A 23,242-nucleotide genomic window follows, 5' to 3' on the forward strand; every position below is an offset into this window, starting at 1 on the left:
GCCTCAGCACCTACAGGTTGACCCGTCAGGTAGGCTGGGTCCCCCGCCGGGGACTAGATCGAGTAGATCGGGACGAAGCGGTGATGGCTCACGGAAAGGAACATCGATATATAAACAAATCTACCGCCGATGAATTTACACTAGGGTAGATTCACCGCCGTAGACTACCCGACAATATTGTGCCAAAAATAGGAGCAAATTGACTCACGAAACAAACGCCGATACCGAGAGAAATTCCACCGCCAGGGATCTTTCAGTCGGAGCAGGGTGAGTACCCCGCCGGATAATATCCGAGTAGATCTCGATAAAGCTGGTAGCTCAATGGCTCAAGAAAGCGGACATCGATGTCGGGAGAAATTCCTCCGTCGGGGAACTCTCAGTCGGAGTAGGGTGAGTGCATTACCGAGGACTATCTGAGTAGATCGTAATAAGGCTGGAGCAAGCTGGAGGCTGAATAACTCACGGAAACAGGACCTAAAAGACCCGAGCAACTAAACGGCTCACTGGCAAGAGAGCTAAATGGCGACGTAATGAACGTAAGCAAAAGAAGAGTCGAGAGTGAAATCAAAACGGGCGTCAAAAGCACAACGGTCCCTCCACGAAATACCACCTTGATATAGTTTCGTGGGGAAGACGGACGAAAAAAAGAGTAAGAAGTGTAGTTAGGCACGAAAGTACTCCAAGACACTCACCTAGTGCCAATACACTACAGGTAACAGTTTTGAAGCTTTTTAAACCCTACTATAAAAAACATACACATAGTTAACCGAGTAGTTTATCGGCCGAAAGTCGGAATGACTATTGGCGGTGACTTCAACATATGAGCGGTGGAGTGGGGCAGAAGAGTAAATGCCACAATAGGGTGTATCTTGCAGGAATCTCTAGCGAAGTACGTTTGTAGAATTAAGGTTTCGTTAGCACATTTCGGAGAGACTGTAGGAAGTATATCGGCGACGTCACATTCTGCAGCTCTTCACAGACGGCGAAGGAGACGCCCAGTGCGCTACGCGCTGCTTGTCTTAGAGCCAGAAGGCGGGCTCAGATGGCAGGATCGGAGCCAGATAGAGAGGATTGCAAGGCGGAATCAGAGGGCAGGATCGGAGCCAGATAAAGAGGAGCACAAGGCGGCGTTTCGGGAAGCTAGACCCACTTTAAAACGGGAGATCAAGCTTAGTCAGTTAGATTGTCACAAGCAGCTGTGCCAGAAGCAGGTTACAATCCCTGGGGGATGCGTACCGAGTCGTGATGGCGGATATGAAGGGCCCGTCGACACCAGCTGAAATGTGTCGGGAGGAGCTGAAGATAATAGTTCAGCGTCTCTTCCCGAAGCACGATCCAACTACTTGGCTGAAACCAAAGAAAGCCCCCAGAATGCCAAAGCTGGCGCTGAAAGCTACGATCTTGGCATATTCGGACATATTCAGGATGGTGCTGTAGAAATGTTTAGATTAAGGTGAACTTCCCAGAAACATGGAAGAAACAGAAGCTGGCGTTGCTACCAAAGCCATGGAAGTCACCGGGCGAACCAGGTTCGTAGAGGCTTATATGCCTACTGGGTACACTCGGAAAACTCCTGGAAAGAATCATCAATCTGTCGAAGATACAGTTCAGATTCCGCAAAGGAACATCAACAGTGGATGCAATTCGGAAAGTCCTCGAGAGTGCCGGGAAGGAAGAATAGATCTAAACTGCGCTGTAGTCTCGATAGATGTGAGGAATACGTTCAACAGCACCAACTGGGAATTTATTATCACAGTGCTGCCAAATCCTGAAGAGCTACTTCCCGAGCAGAGTATACGAGACGAGACGAACGGATGGCAGAAGCCATTGCGAGTCACAACGGGTATTCCTGAGGGCTCCATTCTTGGTCCAACACTTTGGAACGGGATGAACGATGGGGTTTTGACACTGCGGCCACCTAGGAAAGGGAAAATTGTGGGTTTCGCGGAAGACGTGTCACTAACGGTGATGGGTGAGACACTCGAAGAAGTGGCGGTGTCGTTGGTCAGCAACTGCAAAGTGGTACAGATTGACGTCGGAGGGCATGTGATGTCTGCGAAAAGTCAGTGAAGGCAGTTGCTAAATAACGCAATAGCGAGAGTCATGCTAAACGTCGGTGGTCCGAGAAGCAGCACGAAACGAAACTAGCTGCTGTTGCGTCATCGATACTGCGATGAAGGGTCTTGTTTGGGTTCTGCGCTGAAAACCAAGCGGAGCCGCGAAAAGCTAAACAGAACGTTCTACCTAATTGCCGTGCGAATCGCAGTATGGGTTATCGCCGAGATGATCCCCATCTACACCTCCCTGGCGGAGGATAGTGCTACTATCGAAGAAATACCAGAAACGTGAGATCAAAATGGACAAAACAGAGGAAGGTAAGTGAATCTACCGGATCATACCAAACCTTTTGAAGCGGATCAATAGGAAGCACGGAGAGGTGAACTTCCACCTGACACACATCCTGTCGGGCCACGGCTGCTTCAGGAAGTATCTTCATTGGTTCGAGCACGCGACGTCACCATTGTGCCCAAAGTGTGACGATGTCGAGGAGACACTGGAGTATGAGGTCTTCGAATATCCGAGGCTCGAAGCGAGATGCTTGAAACGGAAGGGTCGGATATCAACCCGTTTAATGTTGTCCACAAAATGATGAGCGACGCAAACGCGCGACGACACAAATCATGACCGTCTTACAGAAGACATGGCGTGATCAACAGCGAGCAATGATTTCGGGAAAGCAATCACCGCCGGGAAACTTTCCACCGGAGAAGGCTAGATCCACCGCCGGGGCCTAGTCACGTAGATCGCGACAATGCACCGGGTGTGGGTTATCGCGACACCAGCGAACCGGAAGCCAGGCTCCACCCGGAATTGCCGGACCGACAACGGCACTCTACCCTGTTGACCCGAGAGAAATACAGCGAAAACAGATCGGATGAATCGGTACCGGGAGAACTTCTTTCGCCAGAGAACTCTCCGTCGGCATAAGCTAGATTCACCCCCGGGGACTAGACTGATCAGAACGCGACGGGACACCGCCAGTTGTGGATCGTCGGGGTTCCAGCGAACAGGACGCCTTGCTCCACCGGGATCGCCGGTCCGACCATGGTACCGTACCAACCCAGGAGTTGTGCTTTAACTCTTGGAAAGGAACTAACTACAAAGTAGTTAGATTAGTGTTGGTGCTATGTACTCTTTCCGAACAAATATCGTAAGGTAGTGCCGGGGAGCAACCAGGTTCGGTGGTAAGAGAAGCTATTTTCAGGGGGTTGGAGTGGCTCCATATTCACGTTCCCCGAACTTCTCATGGTCTTTTTGAATTTTTTTTTTCTGTTCCATGAAAAATCGCGTACAGACAGACATTTTTGGTACTCGAAAAACTGAATGGAATGGTATATCAAACTCGGCCCTCCGGGACTCAGAGAACAGGTCTATTTTCAGAGCAATTGCTAAACCTTTCTATTGAGAAAGACAACAACACGGAATTAGCGCACAATTAGAGCACACAAGTTTTAAAATTAATATTTTTAGAACCTAAACGACAGATATCTACTGTAATGTATCATTTATGTTCTAAATCGCAGAGAACCTCTTCCTTGAAACAATCTATCTAAATCAAATGACAAATAAACCAAGAACAATTGCAGGATTGAAATTAATCCCCGCGTTGATACCTAATAGGTAAAAGACAACCACAACATTGTCAACAGTTGTTACGGCATTTAATTAGCAAGGGACTGGAAGGTGAAGTATATTTTTCAATGTTAAGAGCCGTACTACTCAAGGGAGAGCAAGGAGTTGAAGGGAGAAAGTTTAGAAAAGCGTGGAAGGATCATATATGCAAGCTTGGAGCTCACCGGCAACTTAACTTTTTGTCTGCTACCGTAGGAGTCAGGATCTTTTGGCATTAGGTCTACGGCATGTCCGGACAAGCGTAAAGTAACTTGTTACTTCATGCAGTCGGAGCCGACTCGGTCCGTCGGTTCCGACAGCATGAAGTAACAAGTTACTTTACGCTTGTCCGGACATGCCGTAGACTCAGGTGATTCGCATTTCTAATGCCAAAAGATCCTGACTCCTACGGTAGCAGACAAAAAGTTAAGTCGTCGGTGAGCTCTAAGCTTGCATATATGATCCTTTCACGCTTTTCTAAACTTTCTCCCTTCAACTCCTTGCTCTCCCTTGAGTACTATGGCTCTTAATATTGAAAAATATACTTCACCTTCCAGTCCCTTGCTAATTAAATGCCGTAACAACTGTTGACAAATTGACTCAATAGGTCGTTAACAAAAATGGGTAACAAAAAAATGGTAAAAATAACCACAACATTCTATAATGATATATGGATTGGAAGTTCTATTAAATCATTTTAGGAGTCGATGCCCCTTTCAAAATATGGATCCACAATTGTGGACTTACATGCGATGTAGGCTATACGAACGTTTGTCAACAGCCCAAAAAACAAAATGCTATGCCGACACATTATTTAGCGCACATTTGATACTCACTGCGGATCGTTCTCCCTCGGCCGTCGATAGCAGGCAGGGACCCGTTGCTCATGTTTCATTTTGGATGCTTTATTTCCGACCTCGATCATTCGCTCCAGCTGGCTATCTTCCCATTTGTCCAGCTTCAGGTGCTTTACTTTGGAAATGTGGGCGCCCATATTCCGGTGGACGGCGCAGCATCGTGTGCACAGGAAGATTCCAATATTGTACGAGGCCCATTCGGGATCTGCATCCAAAGCGGCAAAACGAAGGAAGAGAGAGAAAAAAAAATGGAAATTTAGATAAAGAATTTTTTATTGTGTTCTCTCTGTATAACAGCGGATGAGAGTGATTTATTCTAATCGCTTGTGTGGGTCGCCGAAAACGGCTGAAAACTGAAGGTGCACAGAAGAAACATGCTAAGAACACTCCGTAACAGAAGTAATAGAATGGTTGTGTTTTTTCGGTACCGATTATGAATCCGTGCTTGCCGGACATGACGAGTCAGATCTACTATAACGATGTTTTGTTCGCAATATGTTCTTCAAACGGATACAAACTGCGTGCAGGCTTTTAGTAAATAACTTAGTTTTTGAATATTAAGAAGGGAAATTTTACAGTACTCATTCTTCAAAAATGTGAATCAAGGATTATATAATTATTTCAAACATTGAAATCAAACAAAAATAAAACGATAGATGCTATCGTAAATGCGCTCATTCAGATTCAAACAGATCGATATTTTCCAAAACACCACTGCAACGCTTGTGTTAATTTACACAGGACCACAAAAAATTCACTTTCGTGGATAATATCTATTGGAAAATCTACGATTATGTCTTTGGAATTTATCAGCATTCAAGTTTCATCATAAGAAATCGATCCCGGCCCTCTCGGTATGTAGGGTAGTAACACCTTTATTCATTTTGGCGCTCAATTCATCCTACACATTCCAACTAATGCATAAGTTGAAACAGTTTGACTCAAATTAAAGTATGCGCTCCATTCAAATTTTCGTTCCAATCAATCTCGCGTATTTTTCAAACCAATTTAGTTGTTGTGCTGCTTTTGAAGCATGAAGCCATGTTATTGATAACGATTTCATCGCAATCTAGTACCTAATCATCGAAATCGTATGGCACCTTTACTAATGAGATGAATAAGGGATCATCAACCCTAATTACTACATAAGCAGTAATGCGATTCGACCTTCGCGTATCATAAGAGAAACAGTTGTTATGATAGATTATTGACTAAGACCTGTTTGGTTTTATGTGACAAGCACGAACTTTCGATGTCATTTTTCTGCTGAGTGAAACCTTTTCGTTCCCATTCCATAATGCATACGGGCCAATCCAACCAAGAAAATCAATCGAACAAAATTTAACGATACACCACTGATTGATTTCCAGTGCGAACGAATTCAGAAGCGAAATAATAAACAAAAGCTTCTACCGAAGAGCTGGCTGCCAAAAGTTTCGCTAGAAAAAGCAAATACGCAGAACGCACAACATCCCAATGAAGTCCGTTAACCCCTAACTACAGATCGGATGCTAACGGAGGGGTGAGGTGGTTAGAGAGCATGACGAATCTTTTGCGCTCTCGCGTCATTATGATTGTTATTGTTGTTGATTGTGTATCCATTCCCATTTATGCTTTAGGACCCTGTTGTTTTTAATGTATTATTTTTATCGGCCTACACGTACTAATGGGAAGCGCTAATTTATATAGATAGCTAGTTCCACTTTGAAATGGTGCGCAATCACGTCGTCACTAATCCCGTCGGTATACGAGCAATGTTTCGAAGTCGGTTTTGGTTGTGAAACGATGAAGGGAAAAAATTTCACAAGATTAGTGAGGAATTATTAGGAATTCCATGAGACATTTCTTCTAATCAGCTGATTATTTTTTGTTTATTTTTCCTGGCGTTTCTCGGGTGGGTTGTTTCTAGCCAAACCAACGTCTCACGGAATGTCTAAGACTAATCATAAACGATGCCTTATGAGTCGCTCGGGCGAGTAGGTCTGCTGATAGCAAAACAATCCGATGTAGGTAGTGGCGTCATATGTTATATTATGGCTTTCCTTCGAGTGACGTTTTAACACAGAGTTTTGATTTGACAGATCCAATGTTATCATTGGGTATGTTGTTCCAGTATTAGTTTTAGATTCTCCGAAGTAGACCGAAGTAAACAAACACTCACGTCTGCTTACGTCCTTTTGCTATCAGTAGAAAAAGCAGCGAATACAGAAATAGCTTTCTGCTGTTTGCTCCGGATTACTTCCAGTTTCTCTGGGTACTGGAAGAAACTAATGGTCCACTATGATGTCTTTTATTTTTATTGGGATGCTCTTAAACATTGTGTCTGTAAAAATATATTACTTTAAGTTGTTTGACGACTGTTGTTAATTATTCTGAGGATGTTATCGGCTGAATCAGTCAAAATAAAACGGCAAAAACGAAGTATTGCTTCTTAATCCGACAGTTTCGGTGATTTTATTTCACCTTTATCAAGGAGTCTATAAAATGAAAATATTTTCGTTACTGTTGTCTGTTTGTCTGTGGTTTTTTGTACTCACTGAAACGGTTCGTCTTCTTAACAAAAAAACGAAACTTCGTTTTTGCCGTTTTATTTTGACTGATTCAGCCGATAACATCCTCAGTGTAAAAATATACTTTCTTGATACTTGATGGTCGACAATGACTGGGCAGTGCGTAAGCCTCTTGTACCTGAAGGCATAAAATAGACCCCACTTGCGGTCCTTAGCTTCCTGCCCAGTAACTCCTAGCCCTGGCCTCCTCGTGGCGTCGACTGGGATACGAGTAACCTTAGTGAAGATCGGGTAACCAACCCCGGTGGGAACTTTGGTCGTATGCTGGCAGGGAAGGGGGGTTACCCTTCTTCGGAAGGTGTAAACCTGTCCTGGTGTCCAGGTGGGACCTTAAGCAGTCCTGGCACGACGGCGCACCGGCGAGACAGGTGGTTGGCGTAGGCCCTATAAGCCGCCCCTTAAAAAACCCACATAACGAACAATACAGAAGAGAATACGACCCAGAACAATCGGCAACGACCCAGGCGACGAATAAAGGATCACGATTGGAAACTCGGAACATGGAACTGCAGATCGCTCGGTTTCGCAGGATGTGACAGGATAATCTACGACGAGCTACACCCCCGCAACTTCGATATCGTGGCGCTGCAGGAACTTTGCTGGACGGGACAGAAGGTGTGGAAAAGCGGGCATCGAGCGGCTACCTTCTACCAGAGCTGCGGTACAACCAACGAGCTGGGAACCGGCTTCATAGTGCTGGGCAAGATGCGCCAACGTGTGATCGGGTGGCAGCCGATCAACGCAAGGATGTGCAAGTTGAGGATCAAAGGTTCCGTTTCTTCAACTACAGCATCATCAACGTGCACTGCCCACACGAAGGGAGACCCGACGACGAGAAGGAAGCGTTCTACATGCAGCTGGAGCAGACATACGACGGTTGCCCTCTGCGAGACGTGAAAATTGTCATCGGCGACATGAACGCACAGGTAGGAAGGGAGGCAATGTACAGACCGGTGATCGGACCTAACAGCCTGCATTCCGTATCAAATGACAACGGCCAACGATGTGTGAACTTCGCAGCCTCCCGTGGAATGGTAATCCGAAGCACCTTCTTCCCTCGCAAAGATATTCACAAAGTCACCTGGAGATCACCGGACCAAGTAACAAAAAATCAAATCGACCACGTTCTAATCGACGGTAGATTCTTCTCGGACATCACAAACGTCCGCACTTATCGCAGTGCGAATATGGATTCGGACCACCACCTGGTTGCAGTATGCTTGCGCTCAAAATTTACGACAGTGCATAGCTCTCGTCGAAGCCGAACGCCGTGGCTAAACATCGAGCGGCTACAAGATGGCAGAGTGGCTCAAGAATACGCGCAGCAACTGGAAGTGGCACTACCAACGGAAGAGCAGCTAGGCGCAGTTGCCCTTGAAGATGGCTGGAGAGATATCCGATCCGCCATAGGTAGCACCGCAGCCACTGCACTAGGTACGGTGGGCCCGGACCGAAGAAGCGACTGGTACGACGGCGAATGCGAGCAGTTAGTCGAAGAGAAAAATGCAGCATGGGCGAGAATGCTGCAACACCGCACGAGGGCGAACGAGGCGCGATATAAACAGGCACGGAACAGGTAGAACTCGGTATTCCGGACCAAAAAGCGCCAGCAGGAAGACCGAGATCGCGAAGCGATGGAGCAGCTGTACCGCGCTAAAGACACACGGAAATTCTACGAGAAGTTGAACCGCTCGCGCAGGGGCCACGTACCACAGGCCGTGCAGAGATACAAACGGGAATCTTCTCACGGACCAGTGTGAGGTGATCCAGAGGTGGCGGCAGCACTACGAAGAACACCTGAACGGCGATGCAGCAGACGACGAGGATGGCACGGTAACGCACCTGGGAGCACGCGCGGAAGACATTACACTACCGGCTCCGGATCTCCAAGAAATCCAGGAGGAGATCAGCCGGCTCAAAAATAATAAAGCCGCTGGGGTTGACCAAATACCAAGCGAGCTACTAAAACACGGTGGCGAGCCACTGGCTAAAGCGCTGCACTGATTACCAAGATTTGGGAGGAGGAGATTTTACCGGAGGAGTGGATGGAAGGTGTCGTGTGTCCTATCTACAAAAAGGGCGACAAGCTGGATTGCTGTAACAACCGAGCAATCACCCTGCTGATCGCCGCCTACAAGGTACTCTCCCAAATACTATGCCGTCGACTATCACCAATTGCAAAAGAGTTCGTGGGGCAGTACCAGGCGGGTTTCATGAGCGAACGATCTACCACGGACCAGGTGTTCGCTCTTCGTCAAGTACTGCAGAAATGCCGCGAGTACAATGTACCCACACATCATTTGTTCATCGACTTCAAAGCCGCATACGACACTATCGATCGAGATCAGCTATGGCAGATTATGCACGAGTACGGATTCCCGGACAAACTGACGCGATTAGTGAAGGCGACGATGGATCGGGTGATGTGCGTAGTACGTGTCTCAGGGACGCTATCGAGTCCCTTCGAATCACGCAGAGGGTTACGGCAAGGTGATGGTCTCTCGTGGCTGTTATTCAACATCGCGCTGGAAGGAGTAATAAGAAGAGCAGGGATCGACACGAGTGGTACGATTTTCACAAAGTCCGTTCAGCTACTTGGCTTCGCCGATGACGTTGATATTATTGCACGAAAATTTGAGAAGATGGAGGAAGCCTACATCAAAGAGAAGCCAAGCGCGTAGGACTTGCCATCAACACGTCGAAGACAAAGTACATGATAGGAAGAGGTTCACGAGAAGAGAATGAGAACCGCCCGCTTCGAGTTTGCATCGGTGGCGACGAAATCGAGGTGGTTGAAGAGTTCGTGTACTTGGGCTCACTGGTGACCGCCGACAATGATACCAGCAGAGAGATTCGTAGACGCATCGTGGCAGGAAATCGTGCTTACTTTGGCCTCCGCAAGACACTTCGGTCAAACAGAGTTCGCCGTCGTACGAAGTTGACCATCTACAAGACGCTGATTAGACCAGTAGTTCTCTACGGGCACGAGACCTGGACCATGCTCATGGAGGACCAGCGCGCACTTGGTGTCTTCGAACGGAAAGTGCTGCGTACCATCTACGGTGGAGTGCAGATGGAAGACGGCACATGGAGACGGCGAATGAACCATGAGTTGCATCAGCTGTTGGGGGAGCCGCCCATCTGTCATACCGCGAAAATCGGATGACTACGGTGGGCCGGGCACGTAGCCAGAATGTCGGAGAATAGCCCGGTGAAAACGGTTCTCAATTGCAATCCGACCGGTACAAGAAGACGTGGCGCGCAGCGAGCACGATGGATCGACCAGGTGGAAGACGATTTGCGGACCCTTCGCAGACTGCGTGGCTGGCGACGCGCGGCCATGGACCGAGTGGAATGGAGGAATCTTTTGCATACGGCACAGGCCACTTCGGCCTTAATCTGTTAATAAATAAATAAATGATACTTGATGGGCAACAATTCGCTTCGTTGAATCAACGCCGAGTGAAGAATTCTCCTCCACTGGTGACTGGACCCGGTCCTGGGCCAATCTCTTCCAGTCCCTGGACATTGAGTGCTTTTTGGTCCTCTTCCACTTCAAACAGCCATCGTGTACGCGGCCTGCCACGAAGTCGTAGGCCTCTTCCCGGTTCTCTACTGAATAGTATCTTCGCCTGTCGTTCTTCCGGTGTTGTTGATTGTGAGACCAATTCTTGCTGTCTACCTTTTAAAATGCTAAATTCCACGGCTCGGCGGTCGATTCCGATGATATCAATATCGTCCGCAAATCCTAGGAGCATATGCGACCAAGTGACGATGGTACCGTTCCTTTGATGGCACCTTCAAGAGCAATGTTGAACAGCAAGTTTGACAGCGCATCGCCCTGCGTCAATCCGTCTATGGTTACGAAGAACGTTGAAATCTCATATGCAACCCGAACACTTGATTTCGATCCATCCAGCGTTGCACGAATCAACCTAATCAGTTTCGTCGGAAAACCATGTTCTACCATTATCTGCCATAACTCGTTTCTTTTTAACTGAATCGTACGCTGCTTTGAAATCAATAAACAGATGGTGTGTCTGCAAGTTGTATTCCCGGAATTTATCTAGGATCTGTCGCAGGGTAAACATGATGATCGGCCTTCACGAAAACCACCTTGGTATTCGCCGACGAAAGACTCCTCCAACGACCTCAATCTGTTGAACAGAATACGTGACATAATTTTGTACGCCGAATTGAGGAGCGATATTCCTCGATAATTGGCGCACTTCAGTCTGTGTACCTTTTTGTATAAGGGACAAATGAGGCCCTCTAGCCAGTCATCAGGTAGTTCTTCTTCTTCCCATACCTTCAAAATAGAACAGTGAAGTATTTCGTGCAGCTGCTCACTACCGTTCGAAGTTCGGCCGGGAGCTCGTCCTTTCCAGTAGCCACAGTTTTCCAGCTCTTTGATTGCCTTTTTCACCTCTTCCAGCGTCGGAGACTTGTCCATCGTCACTTATCCTTATTCTGTTCGTTGACGCGCTAACATTCTCTTCATTCAACAATGTCTCGAAGTGCTCTCTCCACCTGGCTGCTACCATAGTTTTATCTGTCAGCAAGTTACCTCCATGGTCATTGCACATGACGTTAGAAGGCACTGTTTTTCTCCGTACGCTATTGACAATTTCATAAAATTTCCGCATATCATTTTGTTCCATACTGTTTTGCGCCTCAGTAATGACGTTCTCCTCATACTGCTTTTTCTTTCTGTGATGAATTCTTTTTTTCGGCTCCTCTTGCTTCCTTGTACCGCTCTCTGTCCTGCCGGGTACAAGATACTAACATCCGGCTTCTGGCAGTATTTTTCTCATCCGTCACTCTCTGGCACTCCTCATCGAACTAACCGTTTCTGGGTCGTCTCTGAGCAGTACCTATTACTTCTCACGCTGCTGTTCTCACCGCTCCGTGGATTGACTCCCACAGATGGTTGAGGTTGTCGTCTACGTTGATTCCCCCTATCCATTCATCAAGCTTCTGGCGGTACTCGTCCGTCACACCTTCTGCTGAGAAGCGCTGGATACTGAAACGCAACGGTCGCTGAGTTCTTGCGTTCGCTATGGTTGATAACCGTGCTCGAATCTTACTGACAGCGAGGTAGTGATCAGAGTCGATGTTTGGTCCTCTGAAGATCTTCACATCTAGAACATCCGAGAAGTATCGGCCGTCTACCAGGACATGGTCTATTTGATTGCAAGTTCCGCCATTCGGATGCATCCAGGTGTGCTTACGGATGTCTTTGTGTGCAAAGTAAGTGCTGCCGATGGCCATCCCTCTAGCTGCAGCGAAGGTCACTAGTCCCAAGCCGTTGTCGTTGGTTACAGAGTGAAGGCTCTCCTTACCAATGATTGGACGGAAAAAGTCCTCTATACCGACCTGAGCATTTGCGTCCCCGATAACAATTTTCACGCCATGCTTTGGGCACTCTCCGTAGGTTTTGTCGAGACACTCGTAAAACGCGTCCTTCACGTCATCGGGTTTATCGTTTGTCGGTGCATAGATGTTGATCAAGCTGTAGTTGAGGAATTTGCCCCGTACCCTCAATACACAGATTCGCTCGCTAACCGGTTTCCACCTTATAAAACGCTTGATCTGCTTGCCGGTCACTATGAAACCGACTCCATGTATTGCCTTTTCGCCGCCGCTATAGTAGATGTTGTATTTGAAGGAAGTGTTGGCGATATGGTTCACCGCCCTGAATTCACGTTCTCCAGTTCTAGGCCACCGCAATTCCTGAATCGCAGCCACGCTCACTCCAACCGTCTGCAGTTCGCGAGTCAAAAGACTCACTCATCCGGGTTCATTCAAAGTCCTGACATTCCATGTTCCGAGTTTCCAATCATTGTCCTTATTTCGTAGCCGGGTCGGTTGCCGAAAGTATCGTTCGTTTTCCTTTTCTTCTTCACTTTTCGTGGTAAGTGGAAGGGTTCGCGCTGGTGGGGCTGCCACCTTAGGTATAGCTGACGCGATACAGCATTTCATACTCAGCCGCTGGATGCAAGAACAGACGCTGTTTGAGCCGCACCTCCTTGGTGAACAGACGCTCGGGACGTACCTCCTCAATCTAGCTGAAGTCAGAAAGACAACAGTGACCAGGCTGCACTACCAGCTAAGCACACAACTCTTAGCTGGCGGTCGTTGTAATCATATGACCCGGAGAAGCATGAGGTAGGGACATGTGAGGACCAGAGCTAGCTTGTATCAAAACCAACAATATCCGAATGACATATTCAGAGGCAATTTTAAAGAAGCAAAACTCCCTGATAACTGGTAACATAGTGATTGAACCCAATTATAACCAGTGTAGCCGCGGGGTTAATAACATAATTCTATGCTATTTTCCCGAGTATCTGGATCAGAAGCAGAATGATCTGATCAGCTCAACCATCTAACCTAAAATTTATCGAGTTTATTTGGGATGAATTGGGTCGTGCACTCGGTTTACACTTTTTTATCGTAAAATTTGAAAAGCTTCAAAAGCCTGTGGTGTATTGGCACTGTGTGGGACTCACGAATCCTTACTCTTTTTACGGCCCTCTTCCTCACGAAACTACATCAAGGTATTACTTCGTGAGAGTTGTGCTTCCCTCGCACCTCTTTGCTTTGTTCACGAATGTTCCGCAGTTATCTCGGAGCCATACTTGATCTATGAAATAGCTGGACTCTTCTCTTGCTTTTCGTCTCCATCTATTACGACGCCATTAAGTTCTCATCTCAGTAAACTGTTTGGAAGCTGATTTCCAGAGCCATTTAGCTGCTGTTTGCATGAGTCATTTAGCTCCCAGCTTTATCACTATCTACTCGGATAGTTTTCTCACCCTAACTCCGACTGAGAGTCCCCCGACGGAGGAATTTCTCCCGACACCGATACCTGCTTTCTTGAGCCATTTAGCTCCCAGCTTTATCGATATCTACTCTGATATTATTCGGGGGTGAAACTACCCTACTCCGACTGAGAGTTTCCCGGCGGCTGAATTTTTCTCGGTACCGATGTCTATTTCGCGAGCCAATTAGCTCCCAGCCAATTGGAAGCTACACTACTGTGAATTTCTTGGCAGTGAATTTATCCCGATACCGATGCTTGTTTTCGTGAGCCATTAAGCCCCCCGCACAGTCCCGATCTACTCGACCTAGTTCCCTGCGGTGGACCTAGCGTACTCAACGTGATGTGATTTACCCGAATTAGTCCCCTGCAGTGGATCTAGCCTATTTACGAGCTACCCGGTAGGGTGTCAAGGTTGGTCCAACAATTTCGATGGAGCCTGATGTTCGGTTCGCTGGTGCCCCGATGACCCAAAACAGGTTCTGGATCGTTTACTACGCAACTGGTCCCCGGCGGAAGATCTATTCTTCTCCGGCGGTATTTTTTTAGAACCCTTTTTGTTGTTCCCAGGCAACTTTCATGTCGATGCTTTTTGCTGCTGTTCCGAGAGTATACTCTGTTGACTGCATTTCAGATATGCTTATCGAGACACATCTCTGCGATGATATTGTTAACTGTCGCGCCAGGCATGCCCCTTCGAACTTCTTTGAACCTAGGATATTCGAGGACCGCGTGTTCCAGCGTCTTTTGCACATTCACACACACACACACACACTCCAGGCAAAAGGGTGACGAAGCATGCCCAAATTGATGAAGATACTTCTGGAAGCATCCGTGCCCTGACAAGATCTGCGTCACATGGAAGCTCACCTCTCCATACTTTCCATGCATCCACGGACCACGCTGGCACATTTGGGATGACGCGGTGGGTCCACCTTCCTTTTCCCGCGTTGCATAGAGGTGTAACTCGAACAAATTCTTGGCCAATGACCAAAATACCAAACCAAAATTTTTTTCATCGTATTTTTTACATACTTTAAAACCTACTGTATAACGTGGCAAAATTAGAAGTATGTCAAAAATTATTAAAGAATTTTTGCGTGAATGCCAAATGGAGATTTTAGGGGTTTTCTTAATTTTCATTATATATCCAGCAATATCACTTTCCAGTGGTGATGACTGTATTAAATAAGACAATATTATTACACACGTAGCTCAACACAACCGTTTGTATAACTTCCGCCTGACACTAAATGAAAATAGTAGACTTGCCGTGTATTGCACCAACTTTAAAAAATGCTTATTTTTAAGCATTTTATTTCCAATTTGAATGTTAAACAATTTACATTATGCGGCGAGATCCGGCAAAGTTTCTGAAGCCGCATTACAAAACAAGATTTCAGCTATCCAAAAAATATTCGATCCATTCACATGTCTCTAACGATTTTAAAATATTGTAATTTTTACTATTTTAATTGCTGTTACTGTCTCCAGATGGACAGAGTTGCCAGTATTCTTGATATGCAGTCTTCTGACAAATAATATGTTTGGAAAAATGTATCTCTATGAATACATGCATGACGCACGCAGTTCATATTAAGACATAAAAACAACAATAGCAGCAGCAACTAATTTTGACTGGGATTCGACCCCAGTTACTCCTCTGTGCGTTGTCTCACTGTTGCTGTCATTTAACCAACGATTCCGCTCTGATCAATCTTGCATTTCGTGTATTCCTCCGCACGCCCTAAGCCATAGTGAGGCAGATAGGAATCATCTTGGCAATGGCGCATACCACCTCCGAAGATATCGTTCTGTACGCACTCGCGACACCACCAACAATTGTCCCTTCTTTTTTGCTTCGATGGTGTTCCATGCTCACAATGACTGTACAATTCGCGACCACCGTCGAGATCCCTTTCCGGAATCCTGCCTCTGCGATAGTCTGTTCTCATTTTCAGCGTAGTTTGCCAATCTTTCCAGAAGTTTACCAAGAGTATCCAGCAGGCACCTAGGCCGATACGATGCTGAATCTCCTGGTGGCTTCCCTAGTGTTGACAGCATCACCACGGGTGGCATTGCGCATCTCGAAACGAAAGGTTTATTGTATGCAAGCTTGTAAAGCTTGTATGAAAAAGTTGACTCGAAATGGTGTCATAATGTCGCCCCAGCTTCTGGATCATCCATCTATCTATCCGGGAAGAAGCCTTCGTCCAGACATTTCTGTAGAACTAACCTGAACAAGTCCGGAAACGCTAGGATTGCGGTCTTAAGTCCCCTTTCTTCGGAGCTTCGGGAGCTTTGTTCGTCCTTCTTTTAATCGTATTGCCACTATAAGGAGCTCGTCGCTGGAGACTCGATTGTGACCTGCATTTCCACCGTCTGGATCAACGTACGGTGTAGGCGGCCATGCGGTTGGGTCGTGCTTCGGGAAGACTCTTGGCCATCACAACAAGGAAAGCGTTGCCGCGGAGGTTAGCTTCCACATCTCTGCAAGCTCCTTGTAGTAGGTGGACTTACTAACAACGATCTCGCGTTTAAAAGCGGCCCCCAGCCGCCCAAAATGTCACCTTACACTTTTCTCTGACTACCTTGCTTCCTGAACCCGGTTTTTGGGCAGGTAGTAGAGGATGTTGAGCCTTTCTTTCCACCAATACGCCGGACGCCAGTAATTGCTCAGGTCCATTTTTCTCGGCATTGTTACGTCACGTGCCCTCGTTGATGTCAATGCTGTCAACACAAAGTGCTTCCACAAAAAGGTCATTGTCGAAGTCCTTTATTTTCCACTTTCGTTCGCCAGTTGTCACTTTCCGCGTGGCAATGCAATTTCGCCGACCAATGGTGTAGCTGCTGATCGTCTGGTGGTCGCTATGTGTGTACTGCTCACTAACTCGCCAATTCAATCCATCAGTGAAGGCCTACAGAATGTTAGGTCTATGATGGATTTCCGACCGTCTTTACGGAATATGCTAGCGCGGAACCTTCATTGCACTTTACACCCAGCTTCGCCAGCACTTCCAAGTTGAAACCTGTTGTATTGTGTTGGTCAGCCTGCTACCTCACTCCACGGCCCAAGCGTTAAAAGCTTCTCCTATAACAATCGGCGTTCGTCCGACTACTAAGTCGGTTGGTGCGTCCAGCATTCGATTGTACTGCTCTGGTGTCCACCGTGTGGGAGCATAATGGCTACATACGAATGCCGTCGTTGATCCTGGTGATTACGAAGCCTTCGTGTGTGCTCTTGGACAGGGAAACCGCTCACTTGGATTACCGCCAACCTTGCATTATCTACTACCCAGTTACCGTTATCGGTAGGAACACAATACGGCTCTGCCATAATTGCAACGTCGCACTTCATTTTTTTTGTTGACTGCTACAACGGTATCGCAATGATTGAGGTTAAGTTTTTCGTCTCGTAGTCCTTTCCGCCCTCCTTCATGCAGAGCATATATTTCGGTTGCTTTGTGCAATCTCTAGCGTCTGTATTTGCTTCCCGGGACATCAATCGGCACAAGTATCATTTTAATCTGTAATCAAAGTAAAGTGTAATTTTTTTTCTCTCCAAGAGAATTGCTCTCTGGAGTCCCTAGATATGGGTGGCATGTTTCTTTTCGCTCTAGTGCTGTCAGTTCAATCGAAGATGGCGTCGAAACAGCAAACACTACAGCGAGCGCGTTGTACGGTTTTTGCAAAACGCATGATCATAGTGGAAAAAAATTTACGGTGGACCATTTTCGAGACGAAAACGTGCCCGTGAGTGCAGTTTACCGGATCCTGGCATCCCTGAGTGTGGAGCCGGTAGCGGCCGTCCGGCGAAGATGACGAAGAAGAAGAAAGAAGCGTTGAAAAAGCTGTTCGACAATAAGGACGGAACGAGCGTACGTGAAGCCGGCCGAAAATATCCCTGCTCTCATGCCTTGATTCACTGATCCCTTGTATCCATTGTACGCAGCGCACCTGTGTTCGAATCCCGACCCCGCACATAGGGTTAGAAATTTTTCATAAAAGATTTTTCTAACCCGAAGAGGCGAATGACCTGGAGATGGAGGACATCATCTGTCGGAAGGAGACTCGGTCCCCCAAGTACACGGACGAGCAGACAGCGATCGTGAAATCGCAGTGCCGGTGGATGACGAAAAACTACCGCGGGACGTCATTCGTGCTGGACGACGAAAATTACTTTCCGCTCACGAAGACCCACATTCCAGGAAATAACAAGTCGTCTACACCCTCCGAAGTAAAGTATAGGTTTAAGCATAAATTTAAAAAAAAGTTTTGCTGTGCATCGCCATATCGGGCAGAGGGATTTCACAGCCGTGGTTCAAGCCGAGCGGTCTGACCATCAATCAACAAGTGTACCAGGAAGAGTGCCTTGAGAAAATTCTTCTGCTGTTCTTAAATGAGCATCATACGTCTTCTGGTTGGACAAGTCCTCTTCCCTTTACGCCAAGAAGACATACTCCAGCGAGTAGAAGTAGAAAAAGATACCGTACGTGCCGAAAGAAAGGAACCCGACCAACTTGCCCCAGTACCTTCGCATTGAGGATTTTTTCGACTCCCTCAGTGCCAAAATAATTGACAAAAATAATTGGCGAGACAAGAACACGTAGCAGTTGACCACCAAGATCCGCAATTGTATCCGGAAGATGGACGACAGTGCCGTCCAGCGCTCTTGTGAGAGAGTATCGCGACTAGGTTACGTCGAACGGCTGACCAGGGCTCTTTCTCCAATATTCATTGACGTTTTTTGAAGAATAAACATTATGTTTATAATAAAAAATAAGGAATTCGGTGAAATTTTTTTTGTTTTTTGACTACATGACTGAAAAAATTCTCACTTTTTATTGAACACCCGTTCGTGCTAATTTGGGTACTAATTTAGATACATAGTCTAACTAGACACTCAATTAATGTTAGTTACTGACGAGATGAATTCGAAACACAAAAAATTAGGTTAAGCTTAAATTTAAGTTAAGTCTTGCACACATAATTCGACATACAGGCACCTGTTTTGTAAAACCCGCTTCAAATATCGAATATGTATGTATTAATCGAATATAAACATCAAGCTTAGAGAGTTCCCACCCGAAGAAGTCGACAAGGATGAACCTCCAGTGCAATTGGGTTCTTTACTGGCACAGTTAACCTTACTTTTCTTGACAGTTCGCTTGTACTGTTTACATGGACTTAGAAAAATTTGTGGACGACGATTTCGCTCGAAGAAAATCGTAAAGAATTTTTCTAAGTCCATGTAAACAGTACAAGCGAAGTGTCAAAAATGAACACTCAGTTCATTTGTGACGTCACCGTAAAGTATTCAATTGTGGCTTGATGATGTTAACAATACCATCAAACCCATCAACCTGCGAGAGGGAAAACTTAATGACAATAATACTCATTAATTTAAAAAAAAGTTTAGATAATAATATATTAATGTTCAATTGTAAAGATATAAAGACATATGCAAAAACCCAATCTTCCCTTGAAGAAAAAAAACATTTTAGCCGGGAAAAAACCTTGGGGTTTTCCCCCAGTATTATAAAACAACGATTTAGTGCATCACTGACGGTGAGCTATTGGATAGGAGGCGATCCTATCTAGATGGGACTAGTGTGCCTTTATTCAGCTATATATACTTATTAAATTAAGGCAGGTAAGTCTCATGCCTAAAGGCAGCCAAATTACACGTTCTCTATTAAATTAGGTATGTCAGGTAATACTCATAATTGTGTTCAAATAAAGTGCCATAGAAATATTGATATAATGAACGCGCAGAAACAAGGTAAAGATGTTTCGTACTTTCAATCGTTTTTTTTAAGGTACGTGATTTTCCTGATGAAACTCTTATGCATTTATGGGAAAGAACAAATCAATATCAATTCTCCAAAAGAGCTAATGAGATTTTTGTAAACAAACTTATTTCACTCATTATTCCGCTGTCTAGTTGAATTTCATGAAGGATACACATAAATCAACATCTTTAGCCTTGGTGGAATCAATTTCAATTTCAAACAAAAGTTTTTTTAGAAATCTTATTGACCCTATTCAAAAGTTGATATGGGAATAAGTTTGGTTATATTACACTCAGGAAAAAAAATACAGCCAATTTCATAGGAATATCGTAGGGTAAGGTGGGGCAAATCCGACCTAGTAAATGGTTTTGGCTGTAAAATTCTCATTTTACATCGGATCAAGTCGTTTTATATACCAAACTAAAGGTTAGACTCCTGGGCAACTTTCTGTATATAGCATTTTATCTGGATCTTCGGAATGTCTTGAGATACAAGCAGAGAGAAGTTATGGCGGATTCTCCTTAGAAAGCACATAGTGCCAGATATACAACCAGTACTAAAAGCGAACGATAGAGAATTATTTGTGGCAGTTGCCGATTTTATAATCGAATGTGATATCGATCTGTAAACAAGATTAGGTTTATGCATATGTTTCCACTTGGCAGGGCTATGTTTTAGAAGTTAAGCCAATTAATTTTAGATAAATAAAAAAAAAACTAAAGGTTAGACTCCTGGGCAACTTTCTGTATATAGCATTTTATCTGGATCTTCGGAATGTCTTGAGATACAAGCATTTTACAAAAATGTTCCGTTTTGCTGTTTTTAAAAATGGTGGGGTAAACCCGACCCCTCATGTTTTTGGTTGATTTAGTGCAGATATTACTCAAATTTGATGGTTTTACAATGAGAAATCAATGAATGTTGTGTTATTGAATTGTAACATGAAGAAAATGGAGTTCAATCTCAATCTTGGAATCACGAGCAGTAGCACGTAATGATAAATTCCCATTTGCATCGGAGCAATTGCTTGACGAATACTATAATCATCACGTTTTTGTGTCTTTCGTTTGTAATTATGATCCATTTTGCATAAAAATAATAAATATTAATGATAAAAATATATTTCAATTTGATAAATATAAATTTTCTTAGCAAAAAAACGGTCGGATTTACCCCAATATTTAGAGGTCGGATTTGCCCCACCGCGTCATTTTTCATTACGATGCAATTAAAAAATATATGAAAAAGGTTGAACTAAATTCATCCATGCACTTTGTAGGACTTAAATAAAAGAATTTAAATCCACTTACATTTATTATGCAATCACTTTAACAATCAGAAATATCATGTAGTCAATGATGCACAAAAGTCAAATCAAAAGTTGCAAAAACACACTTTTTTACGTATAAGCATCTCAATGTAGACTAATAAAATGCTACCATACCACCATTATGATTATTTTCGATGCTCTACACGACAACATTGATATTAGTTCGCGTAGTGCTTCTGATTTTCGGTAACAGAGGGGGGTCGGGTTTACCCAACGGTCGGATTTGCTCCACCTTACCCTATAATTTTTAGCCACAAGTAGCACGTATGTAAATCATAAGATTTTATTTGGTCAAATCGGTTTGCAATGATTTCATGTTCCATAAGGCATCTTTGAATTATCATAAGACAATATTATACATTTCTCTTATGTTTATGATAATCATAAGATGTTCGTATGAAATTCGAACGACTGGCATATGCAATAACTTATAAAATGTTAAGGTAATCATACAAGTCGTATGTTTTTCATATTAATCTTATGAAAACATAGTTTTGTTACTTTTCTAGTCATCATAAGATAAATCCTCTGAATTTCGCTATGCGTTTTGCCTTAGTGTACAAAAAGAATTAAGTAGTGATACGATCGAGAGAGTAAAGAGAATCTCTTATTGTTACTTACGACCTAGTGAAAAATTTCTCCAAAAATATTAGGCTTCCTGTTACAGATTTTCTTGAAAATATTTTTTTTGTTATAGGTATGCTATTCATAATCTATAGCACTACAACATAAAAACATGACAGATTTTTGTTGTTTGCGTGAATGGAGCAAGAGAGGTGTTAGCCAAGCCTACGCTGATAGGAAAAATATATTAAATTCTTTTTTTACGGAAAATTCCTGTAGGCGTATATGTACCATTCGTGATCCATTCACACAACCCACAAAAATCTCATTTTCTTATGTTACATGTAGAATACGTAGAATATAAACATCATACCTTTATCTACAATATATAACTAAAACGAACATGTAACTAATATTTATTTAAATTACACATTATTGCGTAAGTATGATAGAAGTAACTTTATCACAACTTTTATACTTGAATAAACAAACGTGCGCTTCAAGGAATTTCGTGTATTATCTTGCCAAGACAGTCAAGAAAAACCAAAACAAAATCCGCCAATCCCCATTTCACAACAGTACATAGAGCCAGACACGGCAAGCACACAAAAGCAAACAGTGAGTGAGGAAATGAGTGAAAACTGATGTCCACTCTCTTGCATTTCATGTTTCTACGTCTCAGGTTCCATTTCCCCTTTTCAACGCATCGAAAAGACCATTGATACATCTGATTCGTTCATAGTGAAGTAAAACCAAGAAAATGATATACGTACGCTTTGCCCCACAATCTGCGCACTCGTTATTCCCGTCGATCTGCAGTAACCGATGCAGAATTTTCTCGTTCTGATCAGCCATAATAACGTCCTGCTCCGTACTTCCCGTTCCAAATTATCCTTTTATCCGCAGTAGTAGCAAAAGTACGGCCACCCCTGGCGACGAGGGGATTTTCCAATGATCTATTTTTCTTTTCAGCACCCCAACGTTTTCTCCACCACCCGAACCACTACGTCGCACCTTTCCTCCAGACACCTCACTGGTGGTCTGGTGCCTCTTGTAAGCCGTGGGTTTTTTTCACTTCCTCACACACGCCTAAAAACAACACGCTAGCCTCTTTTCACTTTTCCCGGAGGGGTCACTACGGATTCCTGGTTTCCGCAGAAACATCCGAACAACAAACCAGTTAGCGAGTATCGATTGCCATTTTGTGATGGTAAAATTGTGAAAAACTGCACTAAAAACACTAGGATTATTTTCGTTTGCCACACTTAATGCGTTCCACTCTGCTTCATGCCGTGTTGAATGAATTTTTCACTCTCCTTGTACATGTATAGACTCTTGCGTACAAGAGTCCCGTTTTGACATAAACACGATAGACAAGGCAGGGGCATACATGAGAATCGCATAAAATTTATGCTCGACAGCTTCGAGCTGAAGATGCACGGCCTGTCTATTACTTACCTCATCGGTCAAAGTTATCTCGCAAATAATATATAATATTAGTTGTTATTTGACGAGTTGAGTAAGCAGGAACCCAGTCAAAAAGGGCAAGTTGCTGGCTAACGGGGGGCTATTTGCCAACTCGGATGCGCTAATTGCCCTTCAATTTGTCAGCAAATTACTGGCAATTAGGGGGC

The 23,242-nt window shown here is 44.6% G+C and overlaps 1 protein-coding gene across 1 annotated transcript in view; it reads right to left on the reverse strand.

The window, feature by feature from the left end:
* The window catches only part of LOC131692694 (arf-GAP with dual PH domain-containing protein 1-like), a 29,791-nt gene extending 6,818 nt beyond the window's left edge, over nucleotides 1-22,973 (reverse strand). The window contains exons 1-2 of the mRNA XM_058979878.1: nucleotides 22,382-22,973; nucleotides 4,509-4,734 (exon numbers count right to left, since the gene is read on the reverse strand). Of these exons, the coding sequence (XP_058835861.1) occupies nucleotides 4,509-4,734; nucleotides 22,382-22,463 (308 nt within the window). The 5' untranslated portion in view covers nucleotides 22,464-22,973. The remainder of the gene's footprint in view (nucleotides 1-4,508; nucleotides 4,735-22,381) is intronic.
* Nucleotides 22,974-23,242: the final 269 nt, after the last annotated feature.

Source organism: Topomyia yanbarensis, chromosome 3 (assembly GCF_030247195.1).
Source record: "Topomyia yanbarensis strain Yona2022 chromosome 3, ASM3024719v1, whole genome shotgun sequence".
Lineage (NCBI taxonomy): Eukaryota > Metazoa > Arthropoda > Insecta > Diptera > Culicidae > Topomyia > Topomyia yanbarensis.